Source organism: Taudactylus pleione, unplaced genomic scaffold (assembly GCF_031769625.1).
Source record: "Taudactylus pleione unplaced genomic scaffold, aTauple2 ptg000179l, whole genome shotgun sequence".
In the NCBI taxonomy this organism is placed as follows: Eukaryota; Metazoa; Chordata; class Amphibia; order Anura; family Myobatrachidae; genus Taudactylus; species Taudactylus pleione.
The window spans coordinates 16916480-16932684 of record NW_028284581.1 but is presented as its reverse complement, the minus strand read 5'-3'; the positions used below and the strand labels follow the sequence as shown (position 1 = coordinate 16932684).

The 16205-nt window shown below is 42.1% G+C and overlaps 1 protein-coding gene across 4 annotated transcripts in view; it reads left to right on the top strand.

Moving 5' to 3' along the window:
* The window catches only part of ATP9B (ATPase phospholipid transporting 9B), a 434681-nt gene that overhangs the window by 188475 nt on the left and 230001 nt on the right, over positions 1-16205 (top strand). For all 4 annotated transcript variants that reach the window (XM_088475905.1, XM_088475902.1, XM_088475901.1 and 1 more), the window contains exon 8: positions 109-203. In XM_088475905.1, coding sequence (XP_088332031.1) covers positions 109-203 — 95 coding nt within the window. The remainder of the gene's footprint in view (positions 1-108; positions 204-16205) is intronic.

The window sequence follows — 16205 nt, the reverse complement described above, 5'->3', positions numbered from 1 at the left end:
ATTTTCATAAATGCTCTTAAATATATAATCAACTAGAAAAACCTCTTCTCAATTAAATGAATGTCTACTTGTGTATACATATTTACAATATTGTGTTTCTTTTTGTAGGCTCATGCTTCATTCGGACTGACCAACTCGATGGCGAGACAGACTGGAAGTTGAAAATTGCTGTGAGCTGTACTCAAAGATTGCCAGCTTTAGGAGTAAGCACTGACTGTATTTCACATTTCTATTTCTATACATTCTTGTAGGGTAGTTTGACAATGAAGTAGAGTACTAAGTAAGGAATTCAATTTGCCTCATTAAGTGTTTTTTTCCACTCAAAAACGTTTATCGTGCGAATTTTCACTCATCACACAATCCTATTAGCTGCAACTTTTCGCAGGTGCGAACTCTCCATACCATTTGCTGTGAAAAGTTTTCACTACCTCCTGAGTAGGTGAAAAGCTGGCAAAAATACGCTTTCTATCATTAGTTAGCTGTTTTAGAATTATCCATGTAACAGCCTTAGACACACTTTAAGAGCCCCAAATACTTTTAATAGGGCTACTAATAAATACACTCTTATATTGTTAACCTATTTCAGTTTAGCTTTTTTTGGGGGTACAGGCTGATTTCTCAATTTTTCCATATAATTATTGCGGATTGCACAAAAAAACGCAAACCCGCATAGCCGTGATAAGCGAAAATAACCTGCGAAGGGTCCGATTACTTAACGTGTGTTAAATTAACGCATTATTGCGGCTAGTGGAATTCCCTCCTAAATCTTTAAGCACTAGACATTTATTAATTTATTTTTGATGAGTCTTTGTCGAATCTTGGATTTTAATATTTGCTGTTCAGTTTTGTTCTTCACTGGTTTTGTATTTGATGGACTGGATTCAGGCTGTAGATTCCAACAAACGGTTTACTGGGTGCTACTGTGCAATCTGTGGCTGCAATGAAGTTTCATTGTAAAAAACTGTGTGCTCAAATTTAAACTTTAACCACATCTTACAGTGTGTTGAAATAAATAAGTAACATACGTGACGGCCAGATCTATCAACATTTTTTTCATGGAATGCCTGGAATAGTAAAACCTTTTTTAAAAGTCACTATTGGATTAAAATATGCCAATATTATATACACAGTATAACACCAGGGCACATTTATATTTGAATACCTTTTGGTTTTGTCAGAGAAAAGTCTGCTTGAAGTCATCTCAAAATATTCTGCTTAATAAGATCCAGAGCAATGAATTGTGTGTCAGAGTCAGTAACATAAACTAAGTATAGCAGTCGGACTATGGAACTGTAAGGAATTAAGGGGTCTATGTACTAAGCTTTGAGAGATATGAATTAAATAGAGATAGAGGCTGATTGATTGGCACTTTAACTGTCATTTTTTTTTCAAACATAGGGCCGTATTCAATTAGCCGTGAAAAGTGTCATTTGGAGAAAAGTTTGCATTGATTTGCAAATTTCGCCTGTTTTAAAAGTATCTCCATATTCAATTCCCTACGCGAAAACTCCATAGGCAAAAACAGGCGAAAAAGTTTCTCCAGCAAAAGGCAGGAGAAAAGAAGTCCAAAATCCATTTTTTGGGGTACAAATATGGGGACTTGGTTCAGAACCCTTTGGACATCCCCCTAATGACTAATAGGGCAAAAAAAACTAACGTAATTCACCTCCAAAAAGACATGTTATTTTTGGGGAGAAAATTAAAAAAGTGTTGGAAAATAGAAAAAAAGTGGGGGGGGGCTTGTACTTTGGGGGGATATATGGTTGGGACACGTGTTTTTGGGATTGCACAGGCTGCAGCAGGTGTATTTTTGAGATTTTTTAAATCTTCATTTTAGAGACACCAAAATATACTAGGTACCCCAAATTTAACCTTGGTACTTATTTTTCCGAAAAAATAATTACTTTCTATAATTTTTCCACACATATGCAAATATGCATATAACAGCCCTTTGCAACAAAATAAGTTCACTAAATACCTTTATTAGGACTACTACTATTCTATATTGATTCCCAGGGTCAGTGAAGCTTTTATGGGGTACAGACTGATTTCCAAAGAAAAAGTACTTTTCGCTAGTTTTGCTTTGGAGAACATTCGCCCATCCACGTTGTCGTGTGTTTTACAATTGGATAGGGCGAAAAGCGGTGACACGCATGGAGAAAACATTGTGGCAAAACAGGCGAAAGCGGTAAATTGTGGCAAAAAAAGCGGTAAAGCGCTTTTTGCCAGACGGCACTTTTCGAGGCTAATTGAATTTGGCCCATAGCCTGTAAAGTGACAGGAGCTGATTGGTTGGTGCTATATCTTCGTCCACTTTATCTCACTCCAAGGTTTAGTACATACACCCCAGTACCTGTTCGGGGACCTAAAATCCTTTTTCCTGTGTTGCTTATTTTTCTTTGAGCCGCAGTTATGTTTAATTACTGAAGGTGCTTAACTTGTTCCTAATAAGTAGCCAATCGGAAGAAGCCCTGGGCTATCTATTTTAACCCAGAAACTTCTTGTTTTCCTTACCTGATTTGTACCCGAGATCTCGCTTTGCTAATTCTACTTTGCTAATGTTACCTGTGTACTTAACTGGCTTGTTCTTGACTACGTCTCTGCTTGATTATTCATGTTCTAGCTTGTTTAACAACAGTCACTCCACATTTGCCTACACTGATCATGGCTTGTTGATGATTCCTTTCACTCTGTAGCTAAATTCCTTCTCTAATACCAGATCATTTACAATCAGGCCTCAACCATAGCAATTGCCAGAGCAGATTCTGTTTTGTACCGACCCAGCGTGACCCAAACATGCACTCTGATGCCAACATTATAGAAGTTCCTCAAACGGAGGACAGGCCAAGACAAGCAACTAAACTAACGAGCAACTATAAAGAACAAATCTCCTATTTCCATGGGTAGATTAAAAAATTCCATGTGCATCCTTTCTTTCCTGTAACTCTTAAGAAAGAACATATATCTCTCTTTCATTATTAGAGATTCCTAAACCAGTGAATAATACATTTCTAACTACCCACTTTCACTCTAAAAGTAGATTAGATATATTATACATTTCTGTAGCTGTTGGTTGTGCATCTAGCCAATTTGAACAAGACTGGTGTAATTTAGGGGATACAGTCAACATCCTGACTGTAACCCCTAACCCCGCTACTTACCTTCGGGATGTCGGCGATCTGGATGCTGATGCCGGTAATCTGACAGGTGTCGGGATTACGCGCCATATTCTAAGCGCTGGAATCCCAAAGGCCAAAGGTAAGTAGTTGGGCTAGGGGTAGGGTTAGGCCTGGGGGTCTTACTTGTGAAAGGTGTCATTGAAAAGTCCACAAAAGCAGGGTTGCACAATTTAAATCAAACAATTTAAATCAAATTATTAAATCATGATTTAAATCAAAACGTTAAAAAAAAACTACAACTTTTGCTTAGAAAAGGAGATAGACGTGTAGGTGGGGCAGTCCTTTTTTTTTTTTTTTTAAGCTCAGCTGGGGAGAATAATGGATGGTGTATAGGAGATTCCCCATAACTCTTCAGTTTCACTTTCACTTTTGGGATTCTCATAGCTCTTCAGTTTCACTTTCACTTTTGAAGTCTGAACAAGCACATGACCTCAACATTCCAAGAGTTAAGTAAAGAGTTAAGAGTATCATTGCTATTATTAAGCACTTCAGAAATGTCCATTTTTCAGCAGCTACATACAAAGAAGCTGGTGGGAAAAGGCTTATACTACCAAGTGACGTACGCTGGAATACTATGGCAGACTTTATCAAGTGCAGGCATTGAAAGGATTTTGTCAACGTATGGTTTTGTACAATCCAAAACACGCAACAGATTGGGAAATGAAAAAGCAGCTAAGCTGGTTACATGCTATAGCGCCTTTTCTATTGAGGACAAATGTAAGGACGTGGACAAAGACATGTACATGTTTAACTCAGACTAAAACAACTGATTGAGTGAAATTCAGAGCCTAATTGTACTTCTTATGCAACTGTTTAGTGTGTATTTATTCTATTACTATGTTCATTTTGTTACTGTTCTCACTTCAAAAATTGTTCATGTATTACTACAACAAGGTGTAAACATCTACAATGAAATCGTTTACTTAAATTAATTTAAAAAAATCCAATTTAAATAAAAAAAAATCTGATTTAAATCAAATAAATCCGATTTAAAAAAAAAAAAATCCAATTTTTATGCAACCCTGCACAAAAGTGACATCATATTGCAGAAGAATAACCACTTCTGGATACTTTTGGATATATTTACTAAGTGCAGGTTTTAGAAGTGTAGATGTTTCACATAGTAACCAATCAGATTCTTCTTAACATGTACAGTGCATCCGGAAAGTATTCACAACGCTTCACTTTTCCCACATTTTATTATGTTACAGCCTTATTCCAAAATGGAATAAATTATTTTTTGTCCTCAAAATTCTACACACAATACCCCATAATGACAACGTGTAAAAAGTTTTTTTGCGATATTTGCAAATTTAATAAAAAATAAAAAAAAACTAGGAAATGACATGTACATAAGTATTCACAACCTTTGCTCAATCTTTGTTGATGCACCTTTGGCAGCAATTACAGCCTCAAGTCTTTTTGAATATGATGCCACAAGCTTGGCACACCTATCTTTGGGCAGTTTCGCCCATTCCTCTTTGCAGCACTTCTCAAGCTCCATCAGGTTGAATGGGAAGCGTCGGTGCACAGCCATTTTCAGATCTCTCCAGAGATGTTCAAAGGGATTTAAGTCTTGGATCTGGCTGGGCCACTCAAGAACATTCACAGAGTTGTCCTGAAGCCACTCCTTTTATATCTTGGCTGTGTGCTTAGGGTTGTTGTCCTGCTGAAAGATGAACCGTTGCCCCAGTCTGAGGTCAAGAGCTCTCTGGAGCAGGTTTTCATCCTGGATGTCTCTGTACATTGCTGCATTCATCTTTCCCTCTATCCTGACTAGGCTCGCAGTTCCTGCAGCTGAAAACATCCCCACAGCATAATGCTGCCACCACCATGCTTCACTATAGGGATTGTTTGGCCTGGTGATGAGCGGTTCTTGGTTTGCTCCAAACATAACGCCCGGCATTCACGCCAAAGAGTTCAATCTATGTCTCATCAGACCAGAGAGTCCTTCAGGTGCATTTTGGCAAACTCCAGGTGGCCTGCCATGTGCTTTTTGCTAAGGAGTTTCTTCCGTCTGGCCACTCTTAATACACAGGCCTGATTGGTGGATTACTGCAGAGATGGTTGTCCTTCTGGAAGGTTCTCCTCTCTCCACAGAGGAATGCTGTTGCTCTGACAGAGTGACATCGAGTTCTTGGTCACCTCCCTGACTAGGGCCCTTCTCCCCCGGTCACTCAGTTTAGACTTACGGCCAACTCTAGGATGAGTCCTGGTGGTTCCAAACTTCTTCCATTTATGGGTGATGGAGGCCACTGTGCTCATTGGGACCTTCAAAGCAGCAGATATTTTTCTGTACCCTTCCCCAGATTTGTGCCCCGAGACAATCCTGTCTCGGAGGTCTAAAGACAATTCCTTGGACTTCATGCCTGGTTTGTGCTCTGACATGCATTGTCAAGTGTGGGACATTATATAGACAGGTGTATGCCTTTCAAAATCATGTCCAATCAACTGAATTTACCACAGGTGGACCCCAATTAAGCTGTAGGGACATCTCAAGCATGATCAGTGGAAACAGGATGCACCTGAGCGCAATTTTGAGCTTCATGGCAAAGGCCGTGAATACTTATGTACATGTGATTTCTTAGTGTTTTATTTTTTAATTAAATTTGTAAAAGTCTGAAAACATTTTTTCACACGTTGTCATTATGGGGTATTGTGTGTAGAATTTTGAGGACAACAATTAATTTATTCCATTTTGGAATAAGGCTGTAACAAAACAAATTGTGGAAAAAGTGAAGCGTTGTGAATACTTTCCGGATGCACTATATCTAGAACCTTCTAGAATCTGGTTGCTATGGGCAACATCTCCACTTCTAAAAACTTGCACTATAGTAAATATACCCCTTACAGTACATTTCGTCGGTATTTGGTATATCACATCATCTCCCTATCTATTGCTGGTAATAATAATTAAGGACATTACACTTATGATTACTACTACATCTGTTGCTGGAGGTAATTTATGAACATAAAGTTTACAAGAGACAATTACATCCTTTACAGATCCAAATGATCTAATAATATTGCTAATTGAACCTTTAAACTGCAGACCTTACTAGTGAGTCAAAACCACAATTTAAAACTTCTCAAAGGATTAGTAGAAGAATTCTAAGGGGGTTTTGTACGGGACTTAGGGCCTGATCCATTGCCGATTGCATCTGTGATTATGCACGCAATGGGACGATTGTTGCATTCTGCACATGCGCGAACAATAAACTGCGATCGGATTGCAGTGACTACGCAGATCCATCACAGAGTGATTGACAGAAAGTGAGCGTTTGGGGGGGGTGGGCAGCGACTACACAGGCATGCAAGTACATTTGAACACCGTTACAGGGGTGTGCATAAATGAGCCATTGCAATGCCATACGCAGCTTGGGCTTTCACTGCGTGCAATGAGGTTAGCTATTCCAGAGTAAGGTCAGGCCTTGTGCAAGTGTGCATGAGGCTCCGATTGTACTCGGTTACTGATGGTTTCGTAGACTTGCAACGTATTACGGATGTGTGTAAGGTAGAGTGGGCGTCCTTATGTTTTGCTGCGACGGCATTGCGATTGCAATCATATTTTTGCAGTGACACTGCATGTGTAATCGCAGTTGCGATCGCAATAGAAGGCCCTTTGAACTTCTGAAATAGACTCAGGGCCTGATTCAGAGATGTATGTTCATCCGATGATGAACGTACATCTCCGATGCCTAGGGGTCTGCATCTGCACAGAACCTGTTCTGCGCATATGCAGAATGGTTCCTGCGATTATGCTCGCAGTCCCTCCCTCAAGCCGCAGCGTGATTGACATGCTGCAGCGTTTGGGAGGTGGAACAGGGGCAAGGCTGGTCACCATTACCAGAAACCAGAACGGGACGTCCCCATTTTCCGTGAGGGACTAGTCCAGGGTCTGCGTCAGTGGATGCAGATTCCTGGCCTCTGAAGTGACCAGTACCCGGTCAGGCTGCAGGAAGCTTCAGCTCCTGCATCCTGGCCAAAGGAGCAACCATTGTGACTGCCGGTTGCGATGGTGCTCGCAAATGCAGCAAGCAGGTGTCTGACACCTCCTTCTGCATTTGCATTAAGATGAACATGATTGCAAAGCTGTTTGTTTGAGGCTCTGCAATTCCGTCCATCTCTGAATCAGGCCATAGTATTTGTGGAGAAAGAAAAATTGAACATTTTATTCCTGTTTTCTCTACAGGGAACTTAGGGCCTGATTCATCACAGATCGCAATTTCAACAGCGCATGCAGATCAGCCGATGGTGCGTATTGCGCATGAGTATGTGTACATGCGCAGGTCAGCATTGCAATAGCACTACGATCATTTACGCAGATAGAAAGCCATCGCAGAATGAGTGATGGGTCGGCAGCATTTGGGGGTGTAGTCGGAGAAAAGCAGGCGTGTCTGTCTTTTTGAATGCTGTTGTATGGGCGTGCATAAATTAGCCACTCTGACGGCATACACAGCTTGAGCACTCACTGCGTGCGACGAGACTTGCATTTTCTGAGACAGGTCAGACTTGATGTAAATCTGTCTGAGTGTCCGTTATGACCGATGTTTATGCAGGACTGCGAGGTCTTACGGATGTGAGAAAGCGATAGTGGGCGTCTCTATGCTGACTGAGTTGTTGCAAACATTAGCATATTTTCACAGCAGAACTGCATGCATATTCGCAGCTGAGATCGCTATAGCGATCCGTAATGAATCAGGCACTTAGTACGCAATGAAGTAAGTGGTTCCTGCAGTATTCAGGACTTTATTAATGATGTCCTTCTTAATTTACCTGTTCGGAGGGGTTGGGTAGGGGATGCCGGAGCTTGGGATCCCGGGCAGGGTTAGGATACTGACACCTGTCGGTCGGTATCCTAACCCTCCCCCTCTCCCTTCCTTAACCCTCCCTTCCTGGTGCCTAAACCTAACCTTGTCCCCTAGGGACTAAATCTAACCTCCCCGATCCCTAAACCTAACCCTTTCTCCTAGTGCCTACCCCTAACCTTCCTCCTAACTTACCTTCGGGATGGCGGCGCTGGGATTCTGACAGGTATCAGGATGCCAGTGACTGCATTCTGAGCGCCAGAATCCCCATGGTCGTATTATTACCGCATCCTGTTTGGATGCGTCCTGACTTGATGACGTTTTGATTTTCACTGTCAATGTATAAGAACACCAGAAGCAATCAAACATTATTTAAGAGTTTCTCTACCAATATCAATTATATTTGAAATTAGACAAGCATCAATTTCAGAAGACACATATCCAATTTCCCAGAAAAGCCAGCTCTTTGGAAGGTCTAAATATGTACAAAAAATGATAAAGTAATGTAGACATTTATAAGGTTTGCAATCTTGTACAGAAAATGTTTTAAAATGTTTGGAATTATTTCATTTCTTCCATCAGAAGAACATATTGTTGGACTGGTCTCCAAAACTGCAGTTCTGCCTTTGAAAACTAAATTTACCTATGCATCCTAATGCATAAGTGGATTCTTATTCTACTGTGGTAGCAGTCCTTTGCCTGAGGAAATATGTGACATGCTTATGCCTAATCTTACTGCTAGATGTTATAAGTGGAAAAATTGAGAAGACACGGAATTATTAATAAAAATATACCTTCTCTAAATGGAAGCATCTTCTTAAAGGACATACCACTACCTGTATACTAGTGGTTTGTAGACCATCTTTTTAAAATGACTCACTTCATTCCTACTAGCTCTCTCCCTACTGCTGAACAGTGGTTTTTGATTAAAGTGTTCAATGTACATCAGTGTTAAGAAGTTTTTGCTCAGCAATGAGATGAGCTTAAATCTAATGTCTGCAATTAGTTATCTAGAGGAGAGTTATCTTATAATAATGCTAATCTCAAAGCCCTATTTTACATGTTACAGTACATGTTTCATACAGTTTTTGTTCCTTGCCTCAGCATTATACTTGTCTGTTATTGGAAAGCAGCTTAACAACAGAACCAAAAGCTTATTAATGCAACAGTCAAACAAACCACAGCAATTTCTCTGATTTCTATGTAAAATATTCTGATAAAAGCATGCAAATACACCAACAAGGGGGTGCTCTTTTAAGTAACAAGTTCCAAAAGAGTACAAATAAATAAAAGACAATAATCACCCCTGGAATATATGTCAATGGCAAAGTTGCAAGTACAAGTTTTATTCCTCTCTGCGTTGCCGATTATAATTCAGGGTGGATTTCTTCCTCAGTATTCTAAAATCTTTAAAATATGTCTACCATTCCACTGTGCTTAGTAAAACACAGACATAATAGAAAACATAGTGCAAAAAACCTTTTAAGACCATAGGTTTAAAATACAAGTTGCACTTCAACAAAACAGTAGAAATAAAAGCATAACAAATGACCCCGAAATGGCAGGAGCAGCAGTCTGGATAGGAGTCCCAGTAGTCCTAGATGGTATAAGGACACGACCTGATCAGAGCTCCGGTTTCCTCAGTCAAGTCCAAGGTAAACCTCCACAACACAGGTGCTACTACACAACGAGAGTCCAAAACACGCGGTTAGAGCCGCACTTAATGCGTTTCAGACACTTGTTGTCCTTCGTCAGAAGCGTGGAGTAGGCTCTAAAGTGACACTATTTAAATCCTCTATGGAACCTCTCATAGGTGACCCCGCTCGCCGGTAATTAGCATTCTTCCCACAATGCATCACCGCTGATCTCTGCAAACAGGAAACAAGATGGCCGCCATGCGTTCCAGCAACTGGAAGTTCAATAAAAAATGATCAAGATACAGAAAACCTAGATGTCACGATCTGCAGGTGGGAATTCATCTGAGGAGGACAGCGAGCCGGGGGGTTAGGATGGCTAGTAGGCAGCGAGGGGACTGACAGTGCTAGTGTCCTTAATCAAGGTCAGTCCCAGGTGTTGGCTAGAGCTAGCCAGTGGCGCGGAGTCTTACCCACTCGGTGGTCTTCACCAGTGACCCCTCTAACTGGGATATGGGTTTTGTCGCACCGAGTGAGCAGGCTAGGTACCTGGGAGAGACGAGGAGACTAGAAAATGTCACTGCGATAATGGGAATGCAGATGCTGGTGAATGAACATGTTACACTGCTAATAGGTTCAGGATACAAATAGCTGTGCAGGGAACACAGACGCTGGTGAGTGAACTTGATGAGTGTACAAACTCCACACACTGTGGTTATAATCGCAGTACTTGCCACTGGAAGATGGTATCATAAGATGGTACTTGATGAAGGTACAAAGTACACACACACTGTGGTTTTAATCGCAGTACTTGTCACTGGAAGATGGTATCATTAGATGGTACTTGATGAAGGTACAAAGAAAATAAATAAACAAAATAGTTAAAAACATTAAAACAGCAGATACTCGAAAAATATGTGAAAATACCTGATTTGGGTGCAAAATATGCAGAAAGTGCTGAAAAAAATATGGAGAAAAAATGCACAGAATAAGACTTAGGGGTAAATTTACTAAGAATCGAGTTTGGTCACGATGACAATCTCGGGTGAGTTTAGGCATGTTTTTCAACTCGCAAATTTATTAAAGGCAAAGTCGGGTGAGTTACAGAGAGATTTCTCTCATCTCCCTCGCAAAACTCGTGAGAGCTAGCAAGCTCGAATCTTCTCACCATCAGCCAAACTCTGAAGTACTTTTCACCTAAAAGATACATCTCACAAATTTTCCAAGAATCGAGATGAGAATCTCAGGTGAGATGCCTGCAAATTGCCAAATTGACGTTTTAAACACTCACCTCCAGATCTGCGAGTTTGGCTGAAACATACACAAATCATTGTGATTTGTGTATGGTTTTTTTTTTTAACTTGTTAAATTATTTTTAATTATTTAAAACAAAAATGATGTGAGGTCCCCTCAAGAAGACTAACCAGCCCCGGACTTGCCAGCCTGTCCTGGTTCTTAAAATTACAGGGAAATAAATGTGTAGAGTTCCACTGTAATTTAAGAACCAGCACCAGGCAGTAGGGCCAGACCTGGTTTTAAATATATGGATAAAATATTTGCGTGAGGTTCACCATATCTTTAAAACCAGCTCTGGACCCTTTCTAGCGGGGGACTGATGCCACAGGCAGGGGAGCCCTTTCACCAGGTCCCTCAGCCGCAGCATCAGCCCTGACCGCTATTCAACGCAGGCCGGGGATCCCTAGGAAGTTGGGGACCCCTCCAATAAAGGGGTCCCCCTCTCCAGAGCACCCCTGGCCTAGGCTAATAGCCTGGGGTTATCCCCGCCACCCATGGGGCAGTGGGTGGCGGGTTGATAGTGTAGGTGTAGTGTGTAAAAATTTGAATATTTCACATTGTCTTTACAGTGGAACTACAGGTACCAGCAAGCCTCCCCCGCATGCTGGTACTTGAAGAACCACAAGTACCAGCATGCAGGGCACCGTGAAAATAAAATTTTATTACATACATAGCATACACATACATACTCACCTGCTCCCAGATGTTCACGTCTCCTTCTCAATGTAAAGTATTCAATGAAAGTACCTGTAAAAAAAGATCCAAAACTCACCTTTTGTCCCACGATGTTCTCCTCAGTAATCCAACTAGGGCCCCGGCCACACTGTATCAACACGCATCAGCATGTTGATACAGTAACGCTAATGACAGCTCCGGGCTTGTGCTATCATTAGTGAGAGTTCAGAAAATGTGAGAGTTTTCTCACATTTTTTAAAACTTGGCCATTGTAATATAGTCCGAGAACATATCAACAAAGCAAACTCGCATGTTTTTTAGACTCAAAAAACTCACAATTTAAAATCAGATGTTTTCCCATTTAAAAATAAAATTCTACCAATGTGAGAGTTTACTGCTAAACTCTCACATTTTCTAAACCTCACCCTATATTACATTTGGCCCTACCTCTTCAAAATTGGGGAAACTTTGTTGGAATTTTTCAGAACTCAGCGCAAAAGCAGATTAAATTTAGCTAATAGCATAAAGTTACATCTTGTTTTTCACTTCTGATGTTTAAACTCCAAAAGAAACAATTTTCTTGAGACTCAAATACTGCATGTGTTCTAGTAATGATAGAGAAGCTACATTTCCAGGTAAAAAGTGTGGTTCAGAAATTTCATCAACTTTAGCTTATCAAACCTGCGGGTACTTACCTGCCCCTGTCAAGATTTTATAGCATTCGGGCTTCCAGCGTCGGTGTTTGAACCTATTCAGCTGCCGGCATCTCATACCGATTCCAGCTCCACCAACTTGCCTGAGGACAGCTGACACTATTGCAGCCATTCTCAGAAACCTACTGATTCCAGGATCAAATCCTGATCCAGTGTCCTATATAAACATTTCCCAGGCACCTGTTCTTTGACAGTTTTATTTGTCTTCAAGCTACTCCTGTATTTGTATCTGCAGCTCCAATCTGCAGTCTCTTGTAGTTTTCACACTGCGAGCATCCACAGCTCCACTCTGCAAAGCAGCTGCTGCTCCAATCTGCAACCAGGACAATTCTCACATTGCTACCTCAGAGCCAGCAGCCAGCTATAAATTGCAAGCCTGAATCAGCGCTTCCCTGCTACAGCTTACCAGGGGCACATTATTATCAGTGTGCAGTCTCAACTACAGCTTCCTAGTGCACATTGCACTACCAGTTACACTCTTTATGGGCTCTATTTATTAACATTATTGTTACTAAAATAAAGTGAAAAAGGGTGTTTTCACACCTTTTCCCATTATTTTAGTATTACCTAAATTTACTAAAGGGAAATTGTAGTAGAAGTCGTAAAATTCTACTCCAAGCCCTAATTATCACATATTTTTAGTAATGAGATCACATTTCCCCTAATTGTAACGGGAAAAGTGATCTGTCTGGTAGTTACTAAAAATAAATTGTGAAAAAATACCGGGGAAAGTCCTGGAGGTGGCGTTATCCAGGGTCTCCCCCGGTTACCGGATTCCTGCTCTGCTCTAACAGGCAAGGCAGAGCCCGGAGCCAACCCCAGTATTCAGCTGTGTGGTCTAAACAGACCACAAGCTGATCACTGCTAAAAAAAAAAAAAACACAAAAAATGTCCAGGGAACGGAGATCGGGGCTCCGGTGATTTCCTCCCTCCGGTCAGCCGGTCTCCCATCCTGCACTGTGACCCGGTCATCAGCTGACCGGGTCACAGTGAAGGATGGGAGACCAGCTGAACAGAGACACGGAGGACATTACCAGAGCCCTGATCACCAGAGGTAAGTCAAATTAAGGGAAGGGGGTGGGGGGGTCGCGATCGCGCGCGTGGGGGGTTAACGTCGGCTGGTCGGCGCATGCGCAGGACCTCGTCACTGTATTTTTTGCAAAAAATACAGTGATAGGGCTGCGGAGGGGATTTGCACGGACAGAGCTTTATCGCAAGCTCTGTCCCTGCAAGAGATTTTTAATAAATCCCTATAATATTGCCTGAATTCGCAATGCGAATTACGTTGGTAATATCACACTACAATCGGGAGGCAATCGGGATAGCCGACTGCCTAAATACCGGCAGCCGGCTTCCCGACTGTCTTATCCCGGCATGGGTGAAAAGCCGGGCGTCTAGATATAGACGCCCGCATTTCCCCGACGCAGGGAGACCGGCGCCCGGCATCACGATCGTACTGATGCCGGGCGCCGCGAGCGGACAGCCGCGGGGGGGGAGGGTTTGGTTTAGGGCTCCCGGGGGGGACTTAGGGTTAGGCACCCCCCCGGGAGGGTTAGGGTTAGGCTAGGGGGAGGGAGGGTTAGGGTTAGGCACCCCCGGGGGGGACTTAGGGTTAGGCACCCCCCCGGGGGACTTAGGTTTAGGCAGCGGGGAAGGGGGTGGTTAGGGTTAGGCACTTAGAGGGGGGATTAGGGTTAGGCACTTGGTGGGGAAGTTAGGGTTAGGCACAGGGGGGTTAGGTTAGTGGATACTTACCTATCCACGATCGGGATTTCCAGCGCTGTCGGGCTTCCGCTGCGTCGCACTCTGCTTCTGTCGGGCTGCCGCTGACGGGAATCGAACCGCCGGCCATGCGGCTGACGGTATTTCATACCAATTCCCTACAATCTGCATTTTAATGCGGATTGTAGTAAATAGGTCCCTAAGTGTGGGGCAGTTTATACTATTGATCAGTGCTACTCCATTGCAAGCAGTGTGCTTCATCTCTAGTTACCCACTGCTACTAGTCCTGCATCTAGTGCTACTCCATTTACAAGCAGTGGTTCCCAAGTTATTCCTCCTACTGTCCACAGTGCCTGTATCTACCAGCAGTCCACACTCTTTACAGATTGCACATACATCTAGTGTGTAACTCATAGACTGATACTGTCATGTCACTGACACGTCTCCTGTTCCACACTCTAGTTTTTACCAGACTTGCCAGTGGGCCCAGTCCTGTGCCCACAACAAACACAGAATCTGACAGTTCATTTCAGAAGGGGAAGCAGTGTCGAGACTATACTTGCTGGATTCTTAAACCATGCATTATGTGTTACAGTGTTACCTGAATGGCTTGTTCTTGTCTACCCATGTGCTAACTTTGATTTGCTTAAGCTCCACTTTTTCCTGCATCGGTCTCAAGTTATTTTCTGATTCCTTCTACTACAACAACTGAACTCATTGTTAATTAGATGAATTTACAATTAATTTACTTTTGCCAGCACATTACAGGTTTCACAGCTTACAGATCTCAAGTAACGATACTAATATGGTGTAAATCTAAGACCTGTATCATAATAAATGCAAACAGGGACTCGTATTAATTTAAAAATGGGAAGAGGGAATGAATGGATGTATATGAGGAAAGCAGGACAAAGGGCAAAGTTTGCATACTTTTAAGTACTTGTCCTTTCTGTAATTTTAAGCATTATTTACACTGGTATGTTTCAGATTTAAAAAGATTGTTCAGATTATAATTTTGAGCATATGACCTGTTGATATAGAAAAAAATTATATTTTCCAAAATCTGTGCAGTGGAAAGCATGTGTACCATACAGCAGCACATCCAATTTATTGAAATCTTGTTTTGTGCAGAGTGGTAGAATAACTAGTCAATATATTTTGATGTATAAAATCTTTGTTATATCAAAAAACTGCTGGCAAAGGGTTTCTTAAAGCAGAACTCCAGCTTTATTTTTCATTTTCTTCTTCAGGACTTAACCTGAAAAAAGAAAATCAAAATGCACTGTGGTGATATGTTCAATTTCAACCAAAGTTCCTATCTGTATTTAGGTAGTATGTATTCCTTGTGTCCATGTGAGTTTCCTCCAATAGTCCAAAAACATACTGTACTCCGTGTTCAACCCAGGCTGTTTTTTCCTGGTGGTCCATCTGGCAAGAACCCCCTGCTTCTTCTTGGCACTTGTCCGGCACTCTCACCAGTGCGTCGCATCCCCTGCTGGCCGGCACCATCACCATAGATTCCTTGTTGCCTGCGGTCAGATATTGCCGGCACACACTGGACAGATGCCGGACGGAGCTTCCGAGGGGATTGAAGATGGAACTGTGACATCGGTGCAGTTCAACTTTTGACCGCGTCACAGTGCAGGGCAGCAGGCTGGAGGGCAGATATCCCTCCCCCTGAATAAAAGCAAGGGTGCGCTGTCCGGATGGGAACAGTCATTAATGCGGAAGAATGAGATGCCAAGATCACTACTTCCTAAATGGATGACAATACACTTGGGGCACCTCCCAGTTCTTCCATGCTGCTAAATAGGACCGCAATTCCAACACAGCTGAGGCCTTTTTTCCCAAACTCTCTATTCCATCTTGATAATATGCTAGATTTGAGGACATGGTAAGCTCACAGGACACAGTTCTGGTGCTTGATAGAGCAAACCCACTGAAATCATGATAGTCCATTAGCCAAATAGTTGTCAACACCTGAACATGCCAATTGAAAACGTATATTAGCCCAAGACAGCTGAGTACCAGGTGATATAAGTGAAGAGGAAAACACACATATTAGATATGGAAGGAACAGAGAAAGGACCATACATGCGCCACATCCAAAACTCCTCTGCTACCTTACCACTTACAACCAAAGGGAAATCCCTAGCTGATTTAAGATTGTGAGGCTTA